The sequence below is a fragment of the Lagenorhynchus albirostris genome, chromosome 18 (assembly GCF_949774975.1).
Source record: "Lagenorhynchus albirostris chromosome 18, mLagAlb1.1, whole genome shotgun sequence".
NCBI classification, from domain to species: Eukaryota; Metazoa; Chordata; class Mammalia; order Artiodactyla; family Delphinidae; genus Lagenorhynchus; species Lagenorhynchus albirostris.
Genome location: NC_083112.1, coordinates 69,222,577 through 69,248,991, shown reverse-complemented (window position 1 = coordinate 69,248,991; position 26,415 = coordinate 69,222,577). Strand labels below are relative to the sequence as shown.

Here is a 26,415-nt window from a genome sequence, read left to right as displayed (position 1 = left end):
CACACCTTCCTAATACAATGGTATTCACCTTTATATACATTGTAATAGGACTATTTTAATCTTGCTGCCACCAACACTAATCACGTTTTTAAAATTCTTTCTTTCTAAGCATAATGTCAGTTCTGCAAAAAGTTTATTTTATGGAAACATCTTGCCATGCACAGGATCTGTCGTATGCACTTTGGGATTAATTTTCAGTTCACAGGTGCATGAAAAATTCAAATACAGATGAATGAGGTACCACCTTCAACGTGTGTAATTTTAAGTAATTGCTCAGTTCCAATTACCGTGTTTTATGTGGGAGACTTATTCAATAAAGTGGCTCGTTATAATAATTACACTATACCTTTCCAGCAGAAATGACATTCATCAAGCCTTGTTCACTGGACCATGATTTGAGGCTTAATGGTCATATGTTTTTATAAATTCTCTCCCACTTAATATCAATCTATTAATATTTTTAAAGTGAGAAAAGAAAAATAAGGCCTCTCAAACTTTTTCCCACTTAGCAACAGAAATGTACTGTTAACAACTCCAAATCAGAAAAGTTAGTTGAATATTTATAACGTTTGTGGTTTTCTTTCTCAAATAAATATTAATGGCTTCATTTTGAAGATCACTAGAGTGAAAGATGGTTCTTTAGATCTAAGCATGGAGCATCCCAAAAGAATCTAATATTCCCTGATAGGTTTGTGGTTACTCCCAGGTGATTGAATAAATTGAATTAATGTTCTGGTTAACTAAAAGTTATGATGGATCCCTGATTTTAAGGATTCAATAAATGTAAAATATAAATCCTATAAACCATCCTGGCTCTAATGGGTTAGAAAGGTCATTGATCTTTTTTCATGCTTCAGCATTGTTATTCTGAAAATCAGTTATGGATATATAGAACAAAGAAAAAAATTGGCTAGTTTAGATTTTGTATTAGGAGTTGAGAGAAGTAAGAGCATGTTATATGTGCAAACCAAATCTTCCAAGTCAAGCAGACAATGTTTTATTACAGTATAGCTTGGAAAATTCTTTTCTTTATACTTCTTTTTTTTAATACTGCTTTTTAAAATACTTTTAAAATACTGTGACATTTTACATAGACATCATGATGTAGTGAAAGGCTGTACAATCCAGAACTCTAATCATAATTCTGCAATTTATTATCTGGGTAACCTTAGACAGCCTAATTTCTATGAACCTCAGATTTCCCATCTGTAAAAAAGAGATAATAATACTACCTATGAAGATTAATTTGAAGATATGTAATATGTAATAGAGTACCTCAACACATGATCAAACAGCCGAGGAAATGAATAAGGATTTAGAGGATTTGAAATATACAGTTTACCAGTTTCATGTTATGGCCATTTATACAATTCTTCATTCAATGACTAAAGAATATACATTCTGATTCAAGAACACATGAATGATTTATAGAACATGACCACTTACTACACCACAAAGGAATTCTGAATATAAACCAAATCAGTATCTTAGAGAAGGAGTTATTTGACCAACATAAAATTAGAAACCAAATAACAACCACAAAAATCACCTACACATTTAAAAATTTTAAAACCACTTCCAAATAACTGAAGGAGTATAGAAGACACCACAATGGAAATAAAAAGTATCTAGAACTGAAAAATAATGAACATAATATATATCAAACTTATGAGAAGTAGCTAAAGGCATTTTTAGAGGAAAAATCATAGCCTTGAATGCATATTTAATAAATGTTGACATTAATCTTCCAAGTATTCAACTCAGGTAATTAGAAAAATATCAACCAACAAAACACTAAAACATCAGGAAGAAAGAGATAATAAAGATAAAAGCAGATTTTTTCTCTGAATTAAACATTTTGCAAATTACATTTGTAATTAAATCTAAATACCTTTTGGTGTGACATGTCTTATTTTCTGTGAACTTTTGTCACTGCTTTATCTTAGCTCGGGCAAATGCATCACTGCAAAATGCCATCCCTTGCTCCATTTCATTAATAATGCTTAACATATGTGTACTTCTTTTGCAAAGGGAAGGTTTTATGAAGCAGTTTATTGATCGCCAGCAACAGGACACTTGCTGCCTCTTAGGAAGCCCATCATAGGGGCTCTATCCTCATGACCTCATCTGAACCTAATTGCCTTCCAAAGGCTCCTCTCCTAATATCATCACACTGGGGTTAGGGCTTCAACGTATGAATTTTGGGGGGACACAAACATTCAGTCAATAACACACAGCACTGTAGGGAAGAAGCCAAGGTTAGTTGCAGGGCATCACATGTTTCTGGGAACAGGCAAACACCCTCTTCCCTCTACACTAAAGAAAAATATCCAGGGGACTTCCCTGGCGGTCCACTGGTTAAGACTCCACGCTCCCAATGCAGGGGGCCCAGGTTCGATCCCTGGTCAGGGAACTAAGATCCCACATACCGCATCTAAGCCGTGTGCCACAACTAGAGAAGCCCGCAGCCAAAAATAAATAAATTAATTAAAGAAACAGAAAAACATCCAGGAGTGGAATCAAAAATAACAAGAGTGATAAAGGAAAGAGCAGATCCAGATAAAATTGGTTGTGTCAGGGGGGAGTGAAAGCAGAGCCAGGAAATCCCAGAAAGAAAGCTCCCACACTTGATCCCTGTATTCTAACAGAAGAGGAAGCTCTGAAGTTAGGAGAGAAATATTGGAAATGCAGGAAAACAAATTTTGCATGAAAATGAGCAACTGAAAATCATCAAAGTCAAGTTCCCTACAAAAGTTACAAGAAAAAGAGAATCAGGGAGGGAATGCTATCCTATAGACAGGTAAAGAATCAAGCATGTATCTTGCCTTCTCCTTATGAATTGAACTGCTGAGTAACCAAATAATACATGTGAGGAGGTGCCTCATTATAAAAGTAATCCAACTAATAAATGAAAAAGAAATGACAATTTTACAAACTGGGTGAATCAATCATCTAAGCAACGAATATCAGTACTGTTAACATCACAAAAAGAGGGACAACCAGACATGATGCGCATTCAGATCAAACCTGAGTGTGATGAAACTCAGAATCCAGTTGCCAATTTGCAGAAAGTACAGAGGACAGAAGAACATGGTGAACTATACCATGAATGTACACTTAGCAAAACCAGGCTCCAGGAAGCTATAGGTCAAATGGCCCAGGATCTTCAACTGTAAAGGGGAAAAAAAGAGGAACCTGTAGATTAAAACACCTAAAGGCAGTGCCAGAAAATTGGCTCGACCCGTCCATTGCTATGCCCTTCAGCTCCAATGTATTCAACCACAGATAACTCTATGCAAAATGATTTGAAGTTCCAGGGTCTTGAATTCCATGTTCAAGTGCACAATTCTGGGACAATCTTGTAAATTAAAATTTTAAGACTTAAAAAAATCACTTATGTTTTGTTTGAACATTTAAATTTAATGTATTTGTTTTTGATTATTAATTCAGTCACAGAACAGTTATCTTGTGGAGCTGAATGTATCAGGTTTGCAAATATAAAATCACCCAAAGAAAGAGGCTTTTCAACTAATCTTTTATTTTTTTCAATTCAAATGCTATGTAAATATGTCACCCGTACCCTTCTTTTTAAGTCCTGCAATTCTGATAGGTTTATATCCAGAATGAACAGTTACACCTTTTATAAGCTGTAATTCCTTAAGTGCTTTGATCATTATTTCAGGTCCTGTCAGTATCTTCTGGAGCCAGAAGAGGGCACTGCAGAGCAGTGTAGCTGGTGCTGTCGGCTGAAAGAACTGCGCGAAGCTTTACTAAAGAAATAGGAGAACTAGATAGTCACTACAGGCCTTCTTTATTTACCAGCAGAAAGAACAGTTTCTAAATACATATCAAGGCTATCAAATACAGGTAGGTAGGTAGATAGATTAGGTAGATAGATAGCTATAGATATCTCCTTTCTTCTTTCAAGAATATCCCAAACCTGAATTGAAGTTATTCTGTTACGGTGTTTATTCTTCTACTTACTCTGTTGTTAGTTACAAAAGCAATTTTCAAGGACTCCTTGGTACAGATTAATAGCATATTCTGTTTTGCCTGGTTCAAGTTTAGGACAAAGGAGATTTGGAAGCCCTTTAGAAACCATGTGCAGTGCAAGAAGTAATTTGGAAACAATACAACACATGTTGTCCCCAGTGTCCACAAAGGTTTTTCCCAACGTGAAGAACACTGTTTTAAGTGTCAGCTGCCCAATTACAGGGGCAGAAGCCGGGTGATTGAGTTCAGACCATCTCCTTACACTAGGGGAAAGACGGCTAAGGCCTGTCTTTGTCCTTTGAAGATGAAGCAAGAGTAGGATCCACAGTTCTCTCCTGAAACTTGCCTTCCCGGGGCCTCTGTAGCCTGGGCCCTTTCATAACTGGTGAGCACTTTCAGCTGAGTCTTCTATCTCCAAAGTGATTCTAAACAATGTTCCTCAGGAGATGTGCTGTCACCTCGGGGAGGTTCAATCAACGCACAAAGTCACTCGTCAGCAGAGGAGAGAAGATGTAAGAAAGTTTCATGATTCGATCATGGTAAACAGCCTTTTGTGTGTTACCCTGAAAATATAATTTCAAAAAGAAAAAAATGACTTCCATTCTAGTTTCCTTATCTACACATTAATTTATTCTCCCAAGAGTTCTAGTGAGTAATGAAACCAGCTCAGTTTTTCATTATTGGAAACAAAAGAGTGTACCACCTCTCCTCACGTGAGGGAAATTGCCAGTGTGTGCAGTGATCCTTCCCTTCATTACAGATTTGCTGTGAAATAGGAAAGTTCTCTTGCTAGTGATGATGCTATGTAGGTTGTCAGCTGTGGTGTGATGACCAGCACTTTCCCAGCTCTGGCAGTATGGCCACATGGGTTGACACTATAGCATTCGTTTATAGGTTTGTTTGCAGACTGGAGCTCTGTGACTTTGTACCTCAAGTTACCCATCTCTTGTTCAAGAGAAACTGGATGTTCTATTTTTTCTGAATACGGAGTTATTCTGTCTCCTGCTTGATTTTCCTCCCTCAAATTTGTTTGAAAGTGTTTCCTCCATTCTCCTTGCTTAAAGGACCGCCTAGCTCAGCACTTGCACAGGTAGTTTGCACCAAGTTAATCTGCCCTGTGCACATTTCCAGCTTTAGTCCTTCACCCACTGCTTCCTTCGCTTGTAGAAATCTTAACTATCCTTCAAGGCCCAATACGACTTCTTCAATCAAGTCTTTGCTAACTATTTGAGACACACCTAGCTCTCCCCGACCCAGAGCCCTGCAGCCCCCCTTATCTTTTCTATGGTGCATAGCACCTAGCATTTTACTCGCTACTGTACCCTGCTTTTTACTGATAATCTCATGACTCTCTAATAGTCACTAAAATCATACTAAGTGCTCAGGAAATCTAGTCTAGTCTATTGATCAAAATGAATGGGACATTGTCTAAGTACCTGAGGTCTGCAGCTACACTTCCTAGTTATTGAATCTTCCCAGGCTGGTGTTCTCTCTCTTCTTTCTCTGCCCTTTTCCTGCCCACCCTGGATCCCTGTACACCTGTCACCAATCTTCTGTAACTATCAAGCAGTGCAGAGCTGAGTCTGTGGAGTGTATCTTCTGGTTTGTAGCCAGCCTCCAGGATTTTTATTTCTTAGTCCTTTTTCCTGGGTTAATTTCATCGTCGCCAAGGAGGAAGAAACCTTGAAAGTTTGTCTCATTTGTCTCTATGTCTATAGGCAAAACAGTTCTTAAACTCATCATTCAGATTAGTATTGGGTCCCAGAATCAGATGTAATGTGGATTAGACAATATTTTACTAAACGACGGCAGTAAGGGTCCAGTAGTCATTGCAACATTAAATTCTTTGGAAACTGAAAACCCTATTCGGATGTAAGGAGACATTACTACCAACGAGCATAGCCAGTGTGTCGCCCCCAAAGCTGTGACACGTGGCCTCACAAGCTTGTTTACAGTTCTATTCAAATAAAAGTAAAGATAGAAATTAAAATTAAACGATAGAATCAGTCATGATGAAAAAAATTCATGTGTATTGTTTTCAGTGTTATGTTTTGTGTGTGTAATGATTTGTCAGTATATTTCACCTTTACACTCTTTTTTTTATTTTTAACATTTTTATTGGCGTATAATTGCTTTACAGTGGTGTGTTAGTTTCTGCTTTATAACAAAGTGAATCAGCTATACATATACGTATATCCCCATATCTCCTCCCTCTCCCCTTTACATTCTGAAACTAAAGTCACACTCATGATTTTACAGCTTCGCAAGTCTGTCTTCAGCATCAGGGCGAGGAACCTTCTAGAAAAGGAGACCGCAGTCACTAAAATTTTAAGGTAACATCGTTTAACACTGATACATATTTAAATACAAATAGGATTAAGTTAAGTAAAAAGGAGCTTTTTTTAAAATAATGAAGTAATTTTCTGAGTATCAATATATACTTTCTGCTACAGAGTAGGTTTGGGTAACTTTGTACTTAAAAATAATGTCAAACACATCATTAATGTCTCTCCTGAAAAAGTAATGTTTTATTAATGCAATCAGCCATTTTTTCTCTTTCATGCACTTTAAATAAATTATAAGTATAAACATTTACAGAAAGACGAAAATAACTTTTATTTTTACAGATTTTGTCTTTTGTGATCTCTGAAGGACAAATCACAATCTAAGGGAAATATGGTAAAAGGGAAAGCGTTTTAATTATTAAAAATAAATGTATTTAAAATCTATAAGAATCAAAAGCATATCCCTTTTAGAATGCTTATAAAATAAGCATAAGCACATAATTTTAATGCTACTTTCTAACATCTGCCTTGAAGTATCAGAAAGGAAAATTAAGCTAGCTACTTAAGGGTATTTTATAAGACTATGTTTTATAAGACTGTGTTTTATGTTTTATAAGACTATGTTTTAATATAAAGTAACATGACCATTATAAAAATGCATAAGTATTTGGAATATAATTTATTCGTTCCTGTATTACATAGACATGTATAAGAAATACACCTAAATATTGGAGCTGGAGGTGGAATGGCTGACAAGGTTAATAGATAAATTCGTAGTAGGAAGCCCTGTCCAAACTGTGCTAAAGGGAAGGAGTTTGATCCTCTTCTACTCCACCTGAGTTATTAAGAGTAGTCATGGAAGCGTTTTGCCAGAATCTCTATCACTATAACTTGGATAACTGGAATGAGGAAATAAGGCTAATAGATATGATTTGAGAAACTATTTTGACTTTGTAACACTACCTGAAATTTGTATGCTAGACACAATCCTGACTCATCGAGACAGGATTCTGTGTATTTATTCTTTATGTTGGCTGACGATTCATGCATACAGTTGAGTGTGTGTTGGAGTCCCTTCTATGAGACGAGAATAAATATTTCTGGGGCTTAGATATTATCACCGAAGAATATGATGAGATGAAACTGAAAGGTCTCATTGAAATAGAGAAAGGAGAGCTTCTGAGCAAATATAACCACCTGTGAACCAACTTCAGTTTGCTTCCAACTGGCTCAATCCTGGCGTTACCATCAGATAACACCACGAGTCTGGCCTCAAACACTACGTGGTCCTCCAGGTTCTTTATCCAGCTGGAATTGTACTAGACACGGTAATGGCACAGTCAGTCCCTAGGGTCTTGAAGACTCTCCTTGCTCACACAAAACAGGTCATGAGCTGGGTGCTGGATTTCTGGTTCACCCCCAGGACCCAGAAACCACCCATGAGGAGATCCTAATATCCAGAGTCTACCTGCCAGATTAGGAATCAAGTGACCTTACTGACCTGCCCAGAATACGTTTCCAGAAGGTGTCCTAGAGGTTCCCAGAGACCTTCAGAGCAGAGGCAGACAGGGACCCTTGGAAGGAGGTGACCCCATACACCCCCGTTCCTGTGAACTCTTTCTTAAACTTGCCCTTCCACTTTCCCTTTTCCACCACCTTTCTTACCCACCTTCTCCCAGTTTACAAAAGAAAGGTGGTGCTCCCATCCACCCAAAAGAAAGGTGAAGCTCTAGGGTGCACTGGTCTGAGATGTTCAGTCCTCTGGGTGACCGAACACAGGGGCTGTTCCCACATGGCTTTCCCAGAACGAGGGCCCCATCGGCAGCACGTTATTGTCCATCCAAGCGACAGATTTTTGGAAAACTTCCTTCCAAGACTTCATCTGCCTTAGAGTTAGGCCTTAGCAATACATGGATGTCACAGGGACCTGTGTTAACATGTTATTTGAATTGAAAAATAACGATCAGACTTCTGACAGATTCGCTGATTGGTTTGGCAATAAAAACTCCCTCTGTGGGTGCACAGGGTCATAACATTGAATGGACTGGATGGATGAGACTCCCCAGTATTTTCTCAAAGTTATATTAAAGCACATATACAATAATGCTAGAAAATACATCCTTTACTGCTAATTGACATTATGCGTGGAACATTTAGTTGTTGATTTTTAAAAGTACAGAAGTGGTTTTAAAAAGAGAAAATTTATGAGTACCTGAGCAGAAACAACAACAACAACTAAAAAAGAAAAGAGAAGAGAAATTAAAAAGAAAAGGAAAATATTTACAGTCACCTGGGGCCAATGGTTCAAATAGCCCTACACAAATTGGAGAGGAAGGAAGGTTTCCAGCACTCTCCCAGGGTCTCCGTGCTCCCACCGACCCTCTCCTCCCCCAGGCCTCCCCCTTCTCTCTGTTAAGGAAGTTCTGCCAGGTGACTTAGAAGCGGAAAGACAAATACTATATGATGTCACTTACACGTGGAATCTAAAAACAAAGTCAAACTGCAAGAAACAGAGAGGAGATTGGGGATTGCCAGAGGCTGGGAGGTAGGAGAGATGAGGGGATGTTGGTCAAAGGATACACGTTTCCAGTTTTAAGTTCTGGAGATCTAATGTCCAGCATGGTGACTGAAGTTAATAATATTGGATTGTATACTTAAAATTTGCTAAGAGAGTAGATCTTGTGTGCTCACCACATACACACACACACAAACACACACACACACACACACAAAAACAGTACAAAAAACAGTAGCTGAGGAGATGGACGTGTTAATTAACTTTACTGTGGTACTCATTTCACAATATATATGAATATCAAATCGTGTTGTACCCCTTAAATGTACACAATGTTATTTGTCAGTTATACCTCAATAAAGCTTGGGGAGAAGTCACCTCTCCCTTGACCATCTGCATTTTGAAAGGAGGCTTTGAAGGAAGGAAAGAACTTTAAGACGAGGAGGTGCAGACTCGATATCTTAATAGATAGGGCTGCCTTGATACAAAAGGGAGGTCCGCTGGAGACTTGTTTCTGTCACTCTTGATCTTCCTAAGTGTTTTGTTTTCATAGACTTATAGTCTTTAGTTTCATCCAAGAGGTTCCTCCCCAGGGAGGCATGGAAAGAAGACCTGAGCTGGAACATTTGGGCAAGTCCATCACTGGCGGGCATTAGTCACATATTAGTGTCTTAGAAATAACTTTTTAAAAAATAACAAATATTTGGGGAAAATAATACAAAACACATCCCAGATGTAAGGTATCTGGAGGACTGTTGTATAAACAGGGAAATTATTTAAGTTTAAAGTTTGGAGGAGATGATCTTCAGGGTCCCCCAGGTGTAACACAGGATACTGGACTTAGTGTTAGGAGGCCTGGACCAGCGTCTGGCTCTGCTCTTCTATAACCTTAAGCTACTCACTTATCCGAGCCTCCGTTTTCTCATCTGCCTTTGTGGTGTAGACTACCCCAAAAGGTCATCTGAATGATCTGTTGATGAAGCAAAGTGAAATGTTGATACTTATGATGTGAGGGAAGCCACCAGTTCAGCAGTCTTAATAATGTCTCAGAAGGGCTAGGTCAGGGGTGGATATTCACAAGGTTGGGGGTTTGAGTTTAATTGTTTTTAGTGGGGAGGTCTGGTTGAGATTGGGCAGAATTCTTCAAATAAGAGTTTAGGTCATTTTGCAACATGTAGGGATACTGAATCATTATGTTGTATACCTGAAACTAATGTCATATGTCAGTTACACCTCAATTTAAAAAAAAAAGAGTTTAGGACTCTTCAGGTAACAAGTAACAATAACAAGTAACAAGTACTTGTTATTATCAACAGGTAACCATTACTATTCGGGGGAGGGCAGCACCCAGGGTGGGGGACAGGAAGAGGTGACACACCTTCATCTCTCCACTGCCTTCAATGCTCTTTCCACCCTTTACAGCATGACAGTTCAGTCATCAGCTATTGAGATGGAGTTTGCACTTCTGATTTTCACTTACCTTCTTGATTTGGGGTGATTCTGAGAAGAGGGAAAATAAATGGTGACTCTGGGCTGCCGTCTCTACTCCAGAAATCTGTTCTATTCTATGCCTTTTGAATTTTTAACGATATATATGTATTACCTTTAAAAAATAAATACAACTAATTTTTAGAAACAGCATTCTTAAAATATTTAGGATTGATGCCTACCTGGGCAGTGTCTTGGCCCAAGTTTTGATGAGAACCAGTTAATCTGACGTAATTGGTTTGTCCAGTTGATGACCTGTTGTCGTCTAGAGAAAGGAAATGGCCCGTTACTCTGTAGCTCGGATGAGTGGATTTTTGGAAAGTTCCTGAAGCTAACAATGAAAGTACTTATGGTTAAGGCCTTAAATTCCTGGACATTCATTTCCTGGAATGAATATTCAAGTCATGTTGATGGAGAGGTCTTGATGCTTAGTATTGATAATTAAGCTGTGGGGTTACCAAGGGTCTCAATTCTCAGGGGACCCACATTTCCAAATATCCATCTTTCATTTGAAACAGGGTCGGCATTATTCCAGCGAAGAGTGTGCTATATACCTCCCTATGAACAGGAAGTTCAAGTCCACAAATGATTTCTACACATAATCATGTTTAATTTGTATTCTTCTACTTATTTTTTGAAATGACTTGTCTGCTTTGAAAATTGAAATGAACTTCTGGGTCTATATGGGAACACTTTTGATGAGAAACACAAGTAGGGCATTTTTACAGAACTTGAGAATAGTGTCGCAAGCTTAAACGCAGGCGACTCATTTGGCACTAATGGGCCAGACTTATCTGGAGAGCGTTGTGAGAGAGGATGGCCCACCACCTAAATGATAAAATCCAGGGTTGCTATTAAATTCACTCTTATTTTGACTTCGTCTACACCATTCAGCTCCACTAAAGAAAGCTTCCTTCAAAAGGCAGTGACCTTTACATCACATCAGATGAAATCAAAACAAAAAGCGGTGCGTTTCAAAAGCATCACTCCCTCTACTGAATTTCTCTAATTTGAGCCCTGAAATTGAACAGAAATACATTATCATTCCTGCTAGGCTGAATACGTAGAGAAATGTCAGAATAAAATAATTAAACCTTTTACATTATTTTAGAAAGTGCCATCCTTCTGTCGTTTGCCACCAGCGTCTCATTAGCTAGGATGGACCTTTATAACCTTTCTGAATGCTCAGTCTACTGTGATATTTGTATTCTGATATTTGGATCGATGACATAATTTTCCTTGCCACACACTTAATAATTTTTTGAATTTAGTTGAATGCTACTTACTATTAAAAAATTAAATATATATATAATGACATATGTTTGGTGAGTTTTTCCCATCATTTTAAGACAGTCATTTTTATTGATTACAAATACATGTATTTCTGGACTGGAATTTTGTACCCTTCTTGACCCTGACCTACAAAGGGCGCCTCATTCCTGTCCCAGGTCCAGTCACATAGAATATGCTGTGTCAGTGTAGTAGAAATGGAAAGAGGACAGGATTTGCAGCCAGCCACACTTGGCTTTAAGTGCCCTGAGTAGCAGTGACTCTTGGGAAGGCTCAGCTTCTCCATCTGCCAAGTAGGGCTATAGGTGACCTCATAGGAGTTAAGTGAGCATGTGTATCAAGTACTCACTTGGCAACTCAGGGGCCAAACTGAGTTATAATTCTGGCTCCATCACTTCGTGGATGTTTGGCATTGGGCAAGTTACTTAATGTCTCTGCACCTCCGTTTTCTCATCTGTTAAATGGGATCTATAAATTTATAACCCCTGCCTTACAGGAGAGGATTAAACGAGTTGGTATCTGTAGGTGATTTTTCATTATTGGCAGTAAGTTAGGGGAGACCCACAGTTGTCCCTGAGAGGCAGGCAATTGACAGTTACCTTTCAAAGCTGATCCTCAAGGGCGTGGTGCAGAATCTCCACTGCTGCCCAGCAGAGACTAGATCTGAGGGGCATGAAATGCTTTTGATGCGTCAGTGTACTCTTTTTCCAGGTTGATTCCAAGGTTCTTGCTTACCCAGCTGGAAGCAGTCTATCTGCTGCAGCTTCACACTCAGCTAAGCCTTGCTAGGCTGGCTAACATCTCCGAGGCATCATCAGATCATTTGTTTAAATCATTTGCTGGATGGTTATTGGTGGATATAGTCCCGAACTAACAGCACAGATTCCTCAGCCAAGGCTGGCATCCCCGATGGCTGGCGGGAAGTCCCGGGCCTGGGGAACTGGGATCGTCATAGGGCCCTAAGGGCAGCTGTCAAGTTCTCCATTCCGCTTGGCTGCACCAGGAAATCAAACAGTCCTATCTCAGAAGCGGGAAGCCTACATAGGCTTTGGCAGGAAGCCTAGTCAGACAGGTAGAGATCAGCATCTCGCAGGGACAACCAGCAAAGGGAGAGGTGGGGGGGTCACAGGTGTTGGTCAAGTCAAGCCTGATGGACTTGGCGGTTGGAAGAGTGATGGTGAGTGGGATTTAAATCAAGATCATTGGCTAAGAACAGCTGGTGATCAGGGCAGGGGAGCAGCTGAACAGAAGCTGTAACTGCCGTTGTGGGCACCATGGGTAGATCAGTGACTGCTGGGGCTGAGACAAGCATGGCATCATCTTCTGCGTGGGTTGTGATACCTGCCTGGAACCTTCGGTGTGCACATCCCTTTGGCACTCCGTAACTTTGGGGTGGATGAGGGCTTAGCTGGGGGTGGTCCTTCATGGGCTGTAGGCTCAATGAAGGTGTTTCTCTTGGTCCACTGGCCTCTTCGAGGGCCCAGTTCTCCAAGCTCTCTCTCCCCAGGGTCTAGGACAGATGAACTGACATCTGGGCTCTTCTCTGGGATGTGAGCATCTAAGTCATATTCCCCTGGAAGATACAGTGAACCTGATGTTGAAGAGACCGAGGAGATCATAGGAGTTTTCTAGAGGAAGGAATTCGAGTTAAATCCCAAAGATTCCCTCCGAAGGCCACCTGTTCCTGCGCACTTCGTTAGCTGTGTGAGCAGAGGAATTTGAGGAAAGGGGAAAGAGCCTGTTCATTCTTATTCTGTCCTCTCTTGTCTAGACCCAAGCTGCCAGTTCTCTGAAGTGGGCAAATTACCAGGGAGTCTAAGAGCGTTTCACAATGCAGAGCACGGGCCTCTTACCCGCTCTGCTTTTTCCCATGGGGCAAGTTCTCCTTTTCAAATGATTGTTTTGTCCATTAGCGCAGCAATTCAGCAATTTTTGATAAGGTCGTGGGAGTTCTCTGCAGCTCTGCATTCTGGGCACGGCTAGCAAGGCATGCGCAGCATCCCCAGAGCCCGGGGCCAGACTTGCCAACTGCTCAGTGAGATGTGCTCCAGCCGTGGGAGGGGATGCACGGGAAGACCCTGAGGACGAGAAGGAGGCTGAGACTGGGTCAAATTTTTATGACCATTGGCAAGAATAACCTGAAGTTTTAAGAAAAGAGAGTATTGGGCATTAATAGGCCATTATTAATTAACTATTACTACTATCTGATTTATTAAATGTTTATTAATATATTTACTGTATTTATAGATATAAATACATAGGTTATTAGTATGAATATATTACTAGTAAATCATTAAATATTAATCAAATATTTAGTTTAAATATTACTGTTAATATTTATCTGTGACTCTATTAAGGCTGCCTAATTGTTGATTTTCCTTATTAAGATTTTTCCGATACTTAAAAACTCTTGTAGATTGTTTGGAAGACCATTTGGAGATACAGAGACTAAGTAGATAGATGGAAATTAAGTGTTTTCAGAGAACAATAAACTGAGGCAATAAGATCTGTGGATACATGCATCTGAATAAAACATAAAACGGTGAAAGTTTCAAGGAGGCGAAATGTAACTTAATTGAAACAAAATAATTATATTCTTTTTTTTTTTGCTTTCAACAACCAAACTTCCTTTCCTTGAACTCTAGAAAAAAATTTATTGAGCTACAATTAACATATAACATATATTAGTTTCAGGTGTGCAGCATAATGATTCCCGGGGATTTGTATATATTATGAAATGACACCACAAAGAAGTCTAGTCAACCTCTGTGACCTTACGTAGTAAAATAATACATTCTAAAGATGTTTTCCTAGGTAGTACCTGATTTGTGGTTATCAAAATATATTTCATTGACATAGTATATGATTTGTAGGTTACTTTTAGGTAAGCCCCCAAAGTGATTGTAATAGTACTATGGATTAGGAGAGCTGCTATTAAGTTTTACCTAACAAATTCAAGGAGATATTTTGAACAGCTTTTTCTTTTACTATTTTATCATTGAAGGGTAAAGTAGTAAATAATATAGGAGAATACATATCTCTAGAAAAATCGGTTCATACGGTTTATGCAACATTTGGAAAATTTCACTTTTGTTATAATAAAAAGTTCAACCTTTGCATTGTAATTGACATTTTTCTGAGTCCATAGCAGGGTTACTAAATTCGAACCCCAGTGAATGATGTGGGGTTTCAGACATTTGCTGAATTTGGATAGGTGCACTAAAGGCATGGATTTCCCATGAGGTCATTTTCTTTTTCACGTATGGTATCTACGTATGGTAAGACGTAAGGCTTCTTTCATTTTTCAGTCTACAAGAGGTTCTGGTTGTTGGTGTATTTACATGTCTACATATGAAAACATTTTCATGAAAAACACAAGATTGGAAGGAACTAATTCACTGTTGCTATTGAAGAGCCGTACTCAGGACTGGGCTGACTCACAAAGGAGCGGGATACTTAACTGGGGTAAAAACGCAGCTATTCCCTCATCGCAGCAAAACGCCGGTACAGAGGCGCTCACCTATTAGCATCACTGGGTCCCTGCTTTCGAGGATCACGTTGTCACTTACATGGAGGCAGGTAAGAGCCCCTTCCAGGAAACACTCATTATCTCTTCTCTTACCCAGTTCTACAGCCATAGTTTTACATAATTGCCACTAAAGGACTATCTTCCTATTGTCTGTTGATGTGATTACATTATCTTAACCACATCTGATAATACTTGACAAGGTGCAGCTCAAGATTTGAGTAAAATCCTTCAAATTTAGTGTCCTGCAAAGCTACACCGCTGTTCCTTTAGATGGTAATTACGTTTAATACCAGATGGTATGTCGTGTAATCTAAGTTTTCTATAACGGATGAAAATAATTTGAAGACTCACAGGCCTCTCTCTTTCCTTACAGAAGGTACAGACTTTTCCCACACCCTCGTTCTGGAACATTAAGAAAGAAAATGTGGAGACGGAGAAGAAAGAAACCGAGGACCCCCTGCTGCTGTTTCTATAAACAACTAGTGGTGTTTAAAGGCTAATAAAGCTCCAAGATCTCTCTTAGAACCATCACCTTTGGGCCAATTTTAAAATATTTTAGATGGAGAAATGTCAAGAAAAATAGAGACAGTTTCTTAAGACATGATTCTCTCCCCTCAACCTCCATAAAAGATTTTATATAAATATATGGCTGTCATATAAGGGGCAATTGAAATTCCACAGCACAAAGGCAATGCAGAGAAGAAGAAAAAAAAAGAGTCAATCTTTCATATGTTTTTTTCAAAGCCTTGGCAAGAAACCAGGGGTAATATTTTTGCAACTGGGAATGTGTGTTTGCTGAAGAATATTCCCACATTTGAATCATCCTCAGGGGTCCTAGGCTTGTTTTACTTTCAAAGGTAGAGAGGGCATCACATTAACCCCAACTGGGAAAAGGAAAATGCCCCACTGTAATTCTCCTCCAGGGAGCAGGGATAAAGGGATTACATATGCCTGCATAATGGAGAATTTCCTCACTCAGACAAGACAAAAGACTTCATTATTTTTCACCAGACACTTGAAGCCTGTGTCTCCCGGTTCCAGAAGCCAAGAAGGCCGACCAAGTTTGTTTAATTTTAAACCACTAGATGGAGTTTCTAAGAAACCAGCCTTCCAGGACTGGCCATTATGAAGAGATAAAGAGAAGATATTGAAGACCTTCATGCCACGACTCTTAGGGTCTTTCCCCTAAGAGGAGCGAGACCTTCCCTGAAGATCACAGAGTGTGTCTTCGATACCTGAGCTTTGCTTTTTCTCTAGGCAGCAAAGAAATGAACACTTTCTTCCTGAAAACATATTTCTTTGATCCTTATGTAAGACCAAAAGGCATCTAAATCCTCATGAAAAATTTAAAGTGGCAAAATAGAACTTAATTGAACATTCGAGTAATTTTCCTTCTGACTAGGTCTGTTCCTGAGTAGCCTTAACCATGTGTGCATCTCATTTCTTATTGGTGCAGTATGAAAAGTGCCAAATTCCTCAGTTATTTACTGAAATAGTAAATAACTATTTAATAGTTGTATAACTATTAAATATGTACTATTTCAGCTTGGCAGTAGATTCCTGTCAGACAAGGTGCACAGTGACCCTGTTCCCAGTGGCAGATCCAATCTCCTGTTGAAGAAATTGATTTCAGCTCAGCTTCATGCTGGCTTGCAAGTCTCCCTTAGTAGCTCTCTCATAGAATATAGCTAAAGATTTATAAACTTCCTACTTGCAAGAAGCAATGTCTGGTTTTTTGTTACCGTTTCAGGGTCTCATCTATTATAGGTGTGCAGCCCGCTTCTTGAGTGGTGTAGTATTCTAACTTGAGATCAAATTAAGATTATTTAACTTCCCCCTTTGAAAGCGTATTTCAGACACGAAAGCCTATTTCAAAGGCATGTTTCTGCTTTGTGATTATTTCCGTGCTTCCTGAGCGTGAAGGGATCAAAAAAGAAATGAAGACACTTGATCTTCACAGAAGATGTCAAGGTTCCTTCGTGGAACAGATGTTTCTTGAGCGCCTACTGTGTACAAGGTGAAGTAATCAGTGACCAAGCAGAGTGTCTTGGAGCTGTTTGGAGCGCGGCATGGGTGAGGAACTGCAGGACCAGTGACAGCGATGTGGGGGTGAGGCTGGAAGGGCAGGTTGGAAGCAGACCCTACAGGACTTTGCAAGTCAAGCTGAGCTTTCGGTCTTCATCTTTCTCTGAAAAGCAGTAGGATGTTGAAGATTTTAAGGCAGTGATGGTAGCTGTATTCGTTATCTATTGCTATGTTGCAAATACTCCACAACTCAGTGATTTACACAGCACGTGGATAACCTCACAGTTTCAGCCAGGAAGCTGGGCCTGGCTTAGTGGGGTCTCTGGCTCTGGGTCCTTCCCAAAGCTGCAGGCATTTTGACGGGAATGGGCAGAACGCCCTGCCCAGCTCGCTTGCACGGTTACGGATGAGCTGGTGAGCCTCCTGGGCTGTCGGATGAAGCTTCACTTCCTCAAGGGCTGTTCACGGGAGGGCAGCCTCACCCCTTTAGGAAGGGGGTCCCTCCATAGCACAGCTCCCAACAAGTCAGCCTTCGTCCCCAGAGCAAGCCAGAGACTGCGGAAGATGAAAGCACAGTGTCTGGTGACCTCTTCCATCTCTTCTGCCTTATGTTTGTTTAAAGCAAGTCTCCAAGTCCCACCCACACTAAGGGGCTGCACACGGGCATGGAAACCAGGAGGTGGGGTCATCGGGGGCCATCTGAGAATCACCCGCCGCAATCACACCATGGATGGTCACTTCAGAAATCACTTTGCTTGGGATAATAATACGTTTGTGGAGACTGCTTAAGAGGCTGTGGCTCTGGTCCAGAGTGTACATCACTGCTGATCGGTCAGAACAGAGAAGACTTCCTTTCCAACACAGATCTGTGTCCAACTTGCTCTTCTGTCCTCCACCCTCTATGGAATGTTTTAACACCAACCGTGACATAGGACAAGAAAAGAAAGTCAATAATAGCAACTAAAGTTCAAATCGAGCATTTATGTTTCCAAAGCGCTTGCACATTCATAATCCTACTTGATTCCTCCCACTCCCTATGAAGTCAGTAGCAAAGGTATCATTGTCACCACATCTTACACGTGGGGCACGGAGGCTCGGAGAAGGCATGTCACTTGCCTGAGGTCCCACAGATGGGAAAAGCTGAGGTCAGAAGTGCGTGGTTCCAAACCATGTGTTTTCTCAAATCATCTTCTCCGTTTGGCCTCCAGACAGAGGCAGAACTTTCTGTTCGCTTCTGTGCTGCTGGGTGGAGACCTGCAAACCTCTGCGGCTTTGCTAGTTTGAACCCGAGACTAGCGAGTTCTAAATCCTGCCCCCATGCTCCCCTCACTTCACTCTCTGTACACCCCCATCTCCCCCTTCACGTATCCGTCCTGTCCATCCGTCAGCCCGTTCGTGTGCCGGGAACTGCGCTTCTAGGAATATGGGTTTGAGTGATGAAATGGTCCCTGAGAAATGTACAGTCTAATAAGGGAGGTAACTAATGATGGCCAAATGCCACAAGCATTAAACAAGCTCAGTCAATAACATGCTGCAGGAACACGGAACATCAGACATAATCCTGCGCTTTCACATCGGTGAAATATTTATTTCTCACTTGATGTTACTTATCAGAACCCATTTATATCAAAGTTTGTAATTATATGACGCACGTCAGAACGTGATGTGGTACTTCCTAGTTTGGATTCCAGTTGATGCTTGTATGTATAATGAAAGTGTATTTCCTTTTAAAAACACTAGAGCAAGCTTTTACCGTACTTGCGTGGGAACCTTGGCACCTTGCATTCGGGAGTATGTAGCGTCTTAGTAGCCTCTGACTGTGCCAGATTGAAGTGACTTTTCTCCCAAATTTATTATTTCCTTAAATAACAAAATATTTTACATTTATCAGAGAATGTGACAATGGCTTATGTATGAGGCTGTCTTATCTATGCAGAAACCTAACGTTGCATCCTTCCTACACCTGCTTCAAAGCCCAGGTGTCCTCAGGGTGGAAGTACAGTGCACCTGCTTTCCCACACCCTTGCCCCCGCCAGGCCCCTCCTACCCCAGATCCATCTCCTTTTATCTGAGTTTCTTCCTTCATCCATAGGGAACTCGTTTTTGACAACTAGCCTCCTTGTATAATATAATTAGATTTTTCCCCTTTTTTTTTTTTTTTTGCGGTACGCGGGCCTCTCACCGCTGTGGCCTCTCCCGTTGCGGAGCACAGGCTCCGGACGCGCAGGCCCGGCGGCCATGGCTCACGGGCCCAGCCGCTCCGCGGCATGTGGGATCCTCCCAGACCGGGGCACGAACCCGTGTCCCCTGCATCGGCAGGTGGACTCCCAACCACTGCGCCACCAGGGAAGCCCCCATATGTTTTATTTCAGATGGATTTATGTATCTGTAGAAAAGTTTTTTCTGTACCATTAGCTGTTTTTTTGGGGGGAGGGTGATTATTATGGACAAATAGCTAGTTATTAACTATAATGGATACCTTGCCTAGAAGAAAACTTTGCCTTTTAATTTTAGTAAGGTTCTACCACCATACTTAAAAGGGAGGAAGCATAAACCTTTAAGAGCCTTTCATGAACTGCCTTTCATGTGCCCCCCTCAAAAAAAGATTGCCTTTGCCCAATTTGCTACGAATATGACCCTCAGTTTTCAGCAAAGAAACCCTAGCATTTACCTTTAGAGTTTCCTAGTTTGAAAAACACTGGACATCCTCAAAGGAAAGAACGAGATGTCAGAGCATTTGGTCCGAGGAGAGACTCGGCAAGGGGACTGACGGCTAAATGAAGACAAACTGTTGGCCTTGGTTTTGGTACCAGATCTGGGGGTGAGGTGCTGGGATGTGGGTCTGGCACAGGGGGTCAGAGAGTCACATTGAGCCTGAGGCTCCAAAGGGGACCGTTAACACCCCGGCAAGAGGGCCCCACCTGCCTGATTTCACCCTGCTCAGATCACAGGGCACCTTGTTACCGCAGGAAAGGAGGAGGTGCGTCGGCAGCCTCTGCTCAGAGAACAAGAAGATCCTGGCAGGGGCCTCTCACCCAGGAAGCGGGAACCACCGAGGCTGATGCTCTGAAGTCACCTGTTAGTATTTCAACTGGCCCAGAGTTAGTGAACATTTTCTTCTTTTTTTCCCATCAGTATGTAGTTTGAAATTGTTCCAGCAAACAGCGCTTATAACGTAGAAGGAAGTGGTAGGAAAAGGATAGTAAGGCAAATGGTTCTGTACGTTACATTTAAGTGGATGTCTTAGTCTGATTAAGCACGGGTTTTCTGATTGTAGGATAGAGCTAAAAAGCCAGCCCCCATCAACCCCTCCCCAGATGAGTGCGAATCACAGGGAACCTGAAGGCTCACCAATGGACTGCAAACATCCGTGTCACGTGTATGGCTGAAACTCCAGCCCATTTGAGTATTATTTTCTGAATAAAAATAAAAAGAAAAGAGGGAGCTGATCTTGAAGCAAAGAGGAAAAGAGGGGTTGCTTTCTCACCCCAACTTCAGCCACGCTATTGGTGGAGGAGATGGAAGAGGAGGTGTCATAGGGTGGGGGTAGGGGGACTTCAATATGGGTTTGTCTCCATGGAGACCTGCTTGTCTTGTTCAGTCAGCGGAGGGCGTCTCAGGTGTGGTCCTGACTCTTCTCCAGCAAGGATGCCCAGGCATCCTCAGACTGGGCTTTCGGGCAGACACCAGCAGTTTGTTTTGTTTTTTTTTAATCACAGGCAGCTTAAAGCCAGTTACATTCTATATACTTCAAGCATAGCAGGGATGCCCAACTCAAATGGGTATTTTATAATCAAGTTGTATGTGTTTTGTATTTAAGACCTATAGGTCTTATGTACTTTTAGGGAAGAGTCTTGTGACAAAAAGTAAAAGTTACTAAGTGGTTAAAATTCAAGTCTTTTTTTAAATATTGAAGTACAGTTGATTCAAAATGTGTTAGTTTCTGGTGTACAGCAAAGTGATTCATATTACATATATACATACATATCTGAATCTTTTTCAGATTCTTTTCCATTATACAATAGTTTATTACAAGATAATGAATATAGTGCCCTGTGCTATACAGTAGGACCTTGTTGTTTATCTATTTTATATATAGTATTTTGTACCTGCTATACAGGGATAAATTAGGAGTTTGGGATTAGAAGATACAAACTACTATATATAAAATTGAAGGTTAAGTCTTGACTGTTTACACAAATGGCAAGGCTCTGTATATCTATGCCGGAATAACACTGTTCTCCAAATAGATTTTTTTCAGAATGCCTTCATGATTTTCAGACCTTTGTCCAAAAAATAATTCATAATGTACATAATATGAGATCATCCTATACCTTTGTCAACTCAGCTGAACTTACAAATGCATCTTCCTCTTCGACCCCATTGCAGTCCTGGAAATAGCACAGTCTCTATATATCACTGCCATAAACCCTTGTTGTTCAATAAAATTTTGACTTGGATTTTATCTCAAAATGGTCCATGTTGCTCATTAAACTAAGAAGAGTGATTTGGGGGCAATATTTCCTGTCATGCATTTACATTTGTTGCATGTGTATGATTTCTCATAGGTATTCATCGTAATTATCTTCACTGGCATCAAAACCGTTTTTAAGTACTTGAAAATACACATGATATTATAAGAGATGCTGTTTTAAGTATGCTGAACAGACATAGATCTTTTTCTCAAAGATCTTAACTCTGAGACAGACAGTAATAATATAACTCAAAGCCAATCTAGAAATGCAATTTAGGAGCCATAAATACAAAAGTGTTACGAATGCAGTGACAGAAGTACATGGGTTCCAGTTTGAACACATATGGTGTCATAAAATTTGCATATCACAAAATCATTGCATTTTAGGTCTATGAGTTTTCTTCAAGATCAAGGCCTTTTCCTCGCTTTATGGAGAATGAAACTGAGCCCAAAGATCCCTCAACTGGTTCGTGACAGTGTCGCCTTGGAACACAGGTCTCTTAACCGTGGATTTCTTTTCTTTCCATTTGACTACTACATCAAGGGAATTCCTGTCATTTCCAGTTGGAGAGCGCTTCCTGGAGAAGAAATGTTTTCTCTCCAAATCATTCACACCACAGGTGTTGAGTCACCCAATTGTCTTCACTCATTAGCAAATCTGAAATTAACACAAGCCTGGTTACCGTTTAAAGTGAACATGTTTTAAAAAGTCTTCAGAGCTTTGTGACTACAAAGAAAGTGGCAACTGGTTACCTGTAAGCCACAGGCTTTCAGCTGACGTTTCTCTAGGTATTCATTCCAGCTTTAATTACTTGTCTTTTCTATTAGTTTTTTGCCTCTAACTTTACCCTTTCCTAGAGTTCTGCAAAATCTCCTTGGAACATATATTCCATCAGCCCGGGAGCCTAGGTGGACAAATCCTTCCCTAAGGGCTTTTATTAGAAACCTCCCTGTCTAAATTGAAAACCAGCATCATGGGTACCTGTGGTTAGGCAGGCCCTTCGGCTTACAGAATCCCGGTAGAGGCTCTTCTGTTTGGGGTGGGGATGGAATGGGGACACATGGGGAGGGGATTGTTTTCTATTTATTTTCCGGCACCTTTTCGTGGCTATGATCGTTCTGTTTTGAAAGTGTTCTTGACACAGAACCTAAAGCTCATTTACATTATTGGCAATGTGTCATTTGCTGTACTTTGTCTTATCATTGGTGTTTCCTTAAGAATAAGAAGAATAATGAGCAGTTATGCATTATTCATCCCAAGTGTACAAATCAGACATTTATCTGCGGCTCCTTTTTTTTCTAGAGCTTGCACTCGACAGCGCATGCTGAGCGGATCATTTGAGGGGCAGCCAGCGAAGGAAAGGTCAATTCTCAGCGTGCAGCACCATATCCGCCAAGAGCGCAGGTAAATACACCGGAAGACAAGGCTGCAGGGAAACGAAGGAAAGGAGCTTTACAGGAAGCACCACCGACCCCTGGTCAGGAGGCAGGCCCGGGTGAAGAGCTGAGTTCTGTTTGCTAATGGCAACAGTAATAAAACTCACAATGAGATTCAAAGCATCAAAACATCTTTCAAAAACCCTTCCCTTGGTGATGATAGCCAAATTCTCACTTTTAAGATCAGAAGGAAAAATTCTGAATTTTGTTAGATGAGATCAAAGGCAGGTGGATAGACTATAACTTTTGCTATAAAAAGAAATATTAAGCATTTGTGATGCTGTCAGGAGTTATTTTATTTCATTTTTATGATGGTCATTGCTTAAAAGTCCAAATTTGGTCTCGAGATGTATTGATCAGTTGGTTGTGATTGTTTTAGGTCACTAAGACACGGATCAAACAGCCAGAGGATCAGCAGGGGGAAGTCTCTTGAAACTCTGACTCAAGATGTAAGTTCTAAGCAATGCTTTGGATTTTGGAAGTGTGATTGTGAAAACGTATTTAAATGGTTGAAATACGGAAGAGTGACCATAAACTGTAGAAAGATCTGGACATCCTGCAAAGCACATGTCTTCATTTAGATAGTAACACAAAAGTGAAATATCAGACGCATTTGACTGAAATTAAAGACATTTAAAGCATTTTATGGCAATGAATCACATCCGTAACTTTAAATATTTACTAATTTCCAAATACAGGTCCAGTGTCTATCATTTCAGAGTTAACATACTAGGAAATAAAATTTTATTTCTAGAGGAATTTTTCTGTCAAAGACTGCACAAGATTTCCCAAGAATTTCTTTGCTTTTCAACTCTAGGTCATTCATCTATTCATTAACTGACACAGTAAAATATTTATCAACTACTTATGATGTGCCAGGTCCTGTTCTAAGGGATGAAAAGTAGCAGGGAAACAAGACAGAATCCCTGCCCTGTAGGAGCTTACCTTCTAGTGAAAGATACGAACAGTAAGCAAGCAGACAAATACCGTCAGTACAACCCTTTCTGGGTATGATTTCGTTTCCATTATCTCTTCATTGCTGTGGCAGGTTTGCTCTGTACTACAAAGAAAAATCACTAGTTCAAAGCGCTTTCCTTCAGTGAGATTCCATAGAAGTGTATGGTCTACTTAAGCATCAAATTAGAAAATGGCTTTGAAAATGTGTGTTTAAAAACACACAACAAAAGGCCCAATTTGAATAGTCTCCATTCCAGAGGCTTAATTCTTCTTTAAAGACTTTTTATTGTATTTTCTACGTAGACATATAACGAAAATCCATACCTCGTCTTCTCCATAGCAAAAGGTCACGGGGTTCTGCTAATTTCATAAGAGATCTCTCCTAGTGTCTTTTCCTCCAGAATAGAAGCCATTTAAAATAGGGAGCTTTAGGGCTTCCCTGGTGGCGCAGTGGTTGGGAGTCTGCCTGCCGATGCCGGGGACACGGGTTCGTGCCCCGGTTCCGGGAGGATCCCACATGCCGTGGAGCAGCTGGGCCCGTGAGCCATGGCCGCTGAGCCTGCGCGTCCGGAGCCTGTGCTCTGCGGCGGGAGAGGCCACAACAGTGAGGCCCGCGTACCGCAAAAAACCAAACAAACAAAAAATAAAATAGGGAGCTTTATCTTTGTCACTTATTCCAAATGATAGAAGATACAGATCATTACATCCAAGGAATGCTTTTCTGTAAAATCAATCCAGTTAGCTGAACAATGGTTCTCCATCTTCTACGGCAGCGGTCCCCAACCTTTTTGGCACCAGGGATGGGTTTCATGGAAGACAGTTTTTCCACAGACGGGGGTGGTGGTGTGGGGTGTGGTGGGGGATGCTTCAGGCAGTGATGCAGGCGATGGGGAGCCATGGGGAGGGATGGGGAGCCAAGTGGAGCGATGGGGAGGGATGGGGAGCCAAGGGGAGGGATGGGGAGCCAAGAGGAGGGATGGGGAGCGATGGGGAGGGATGGGGAGCCAAGGGGAGGGATGGGGAGCCAAGGGGAGGGATGGGGAGCCAAGGGGAGGGATGGGGAGCCAAGGGGAGGGATGGGGAGGGATGGGGAGCCAAGGGGAGGGATGGGGAGGGATGGGGAACCAAGGGGAGGGATGGGGAGCCAAGGGGAGGGATGGGGAGCGATGGGGAGCCATGGGGAGGGATGGGGAGCCAAGGGGAGGGATGGGGAGCCATGGGGAGCCATGGGGAGGGATGGGGAGCCAAGGGGAGGGATGGGGAGCCAAGGGGAGCCATGGGGAGGGATGGGGAGCCAAGGGGAGGGATGGGGAGCGATGGGGAGGGATGGGGAGCCAAGGGGAGGGATGGGGAACCAAGGGGAGGGATGGGGAGCCAAGGGGAGGGATGGGGAGCCATGGGGAGGGATGGGGAGCCAAGGGGAGGGATGGGGAGGGATGGGGAGCCAAGGGGAGTGATGGGGAGGGATGGGGAGCCATGGGGAGGGATGGGGAGACAAGGGGAGGGATGGGGAGGGATGGGGAGCCAAGGGGAGGGATGGGGAGCCAAGGGGAGGGATGGGGAGGGATGGGGAGCCAAGGGGAGGGATGGGGAGCCATGGGGAGCCAAGGGGAGGGATGGGGAGCCATGGGGAGCGGCAGATGAAGCTTCGCTCGCTTGCCCGTCGCTCACCTCCTGCTGTGCAACCTGGTTCCTAACAGGCCCCGGACCGGTACCAGTTCTGTGGCCTGGGGGTTGGGGACTCCTGTTCTATGGAGTAAAAACCAGAGTCAAGATCCTAATGATCCACCTTCCGCTATCCTGCTGGCCTCAGCTCTTCCTATTCTCTGTCCTGTCCTCCACCCACCCTGCGTCCTGGGTGTTCAACCTATGAACACACAGACCCACCCCTCCCCAGAAGCACACATTTCTCCAAATGTCCAGTGACCTGCATCCTCCTAGTCTTTGCTCAAAGAACAGCTCCTTAATGAGACCTGCTATGACTTCGTGCTCTCTGTCCTGTGTCCCAGGGGTCCGCAACACCCGTCCTCAGCCTGTCGCACAGCAAGAGGTGAGCGGCGGGCTAGCGAGCAAAGCTTCATCTGCCGCTCCCCATGGCTCCCCATCTCTCCCCATCGCTTGCATAACTGCCTGAAGCATCCCCTGGGTCTGTGGAAAAATTGTCTTCCACAAAACCGGTCCCTGGTGCCAAAAAGTTTGAGGACCGCTGCTCTATCCCCCTCTGTTTTTAACCAGAGCACTAAACCTCTTCTAACCTTCTTATTTATTTTGATTTCATTTTTAATCTGTCTCCCCTGATGAGAACATTAGCCACACAAGAGCAGGGATTTTGTCACTTTTTCCCCTTTTGCCGTATCCACAGCACTACAACAGTGCATAGCACATAATAGGTTCTCAATAAATGTTTTCACTGGAAAAAAAA

General features: G+C 41.8%; 1 protein-coding gene across 1 annotated transcript in view; it reads left to right on the top strand.

The window, feature by feature from the left end:
• Positions 1-26,415, top strand: part of NALCN (sodium leak channel, non-selective) — a 293,862-nt gene that overhangs the window by 221,643 nt on the left and 45,804 nt on the right. Inside the window, exons 18-20 of the mRNA XM_060129171.1 lie at positions 6,253-6,326; positions 22,903-23,004; positions 23,416-23,485. Coding sequence (XP_059985154.1) covers positions 6,253-6,326; positions 22,903-23,004; positions 23,416-23,485 — 246 coding nt within the window. The remainder of the gene's footprint in view (positions 1-6,252; positions 6,327-22,902; positions 23,005-23,415; positions 23,486-26,415) is intronic.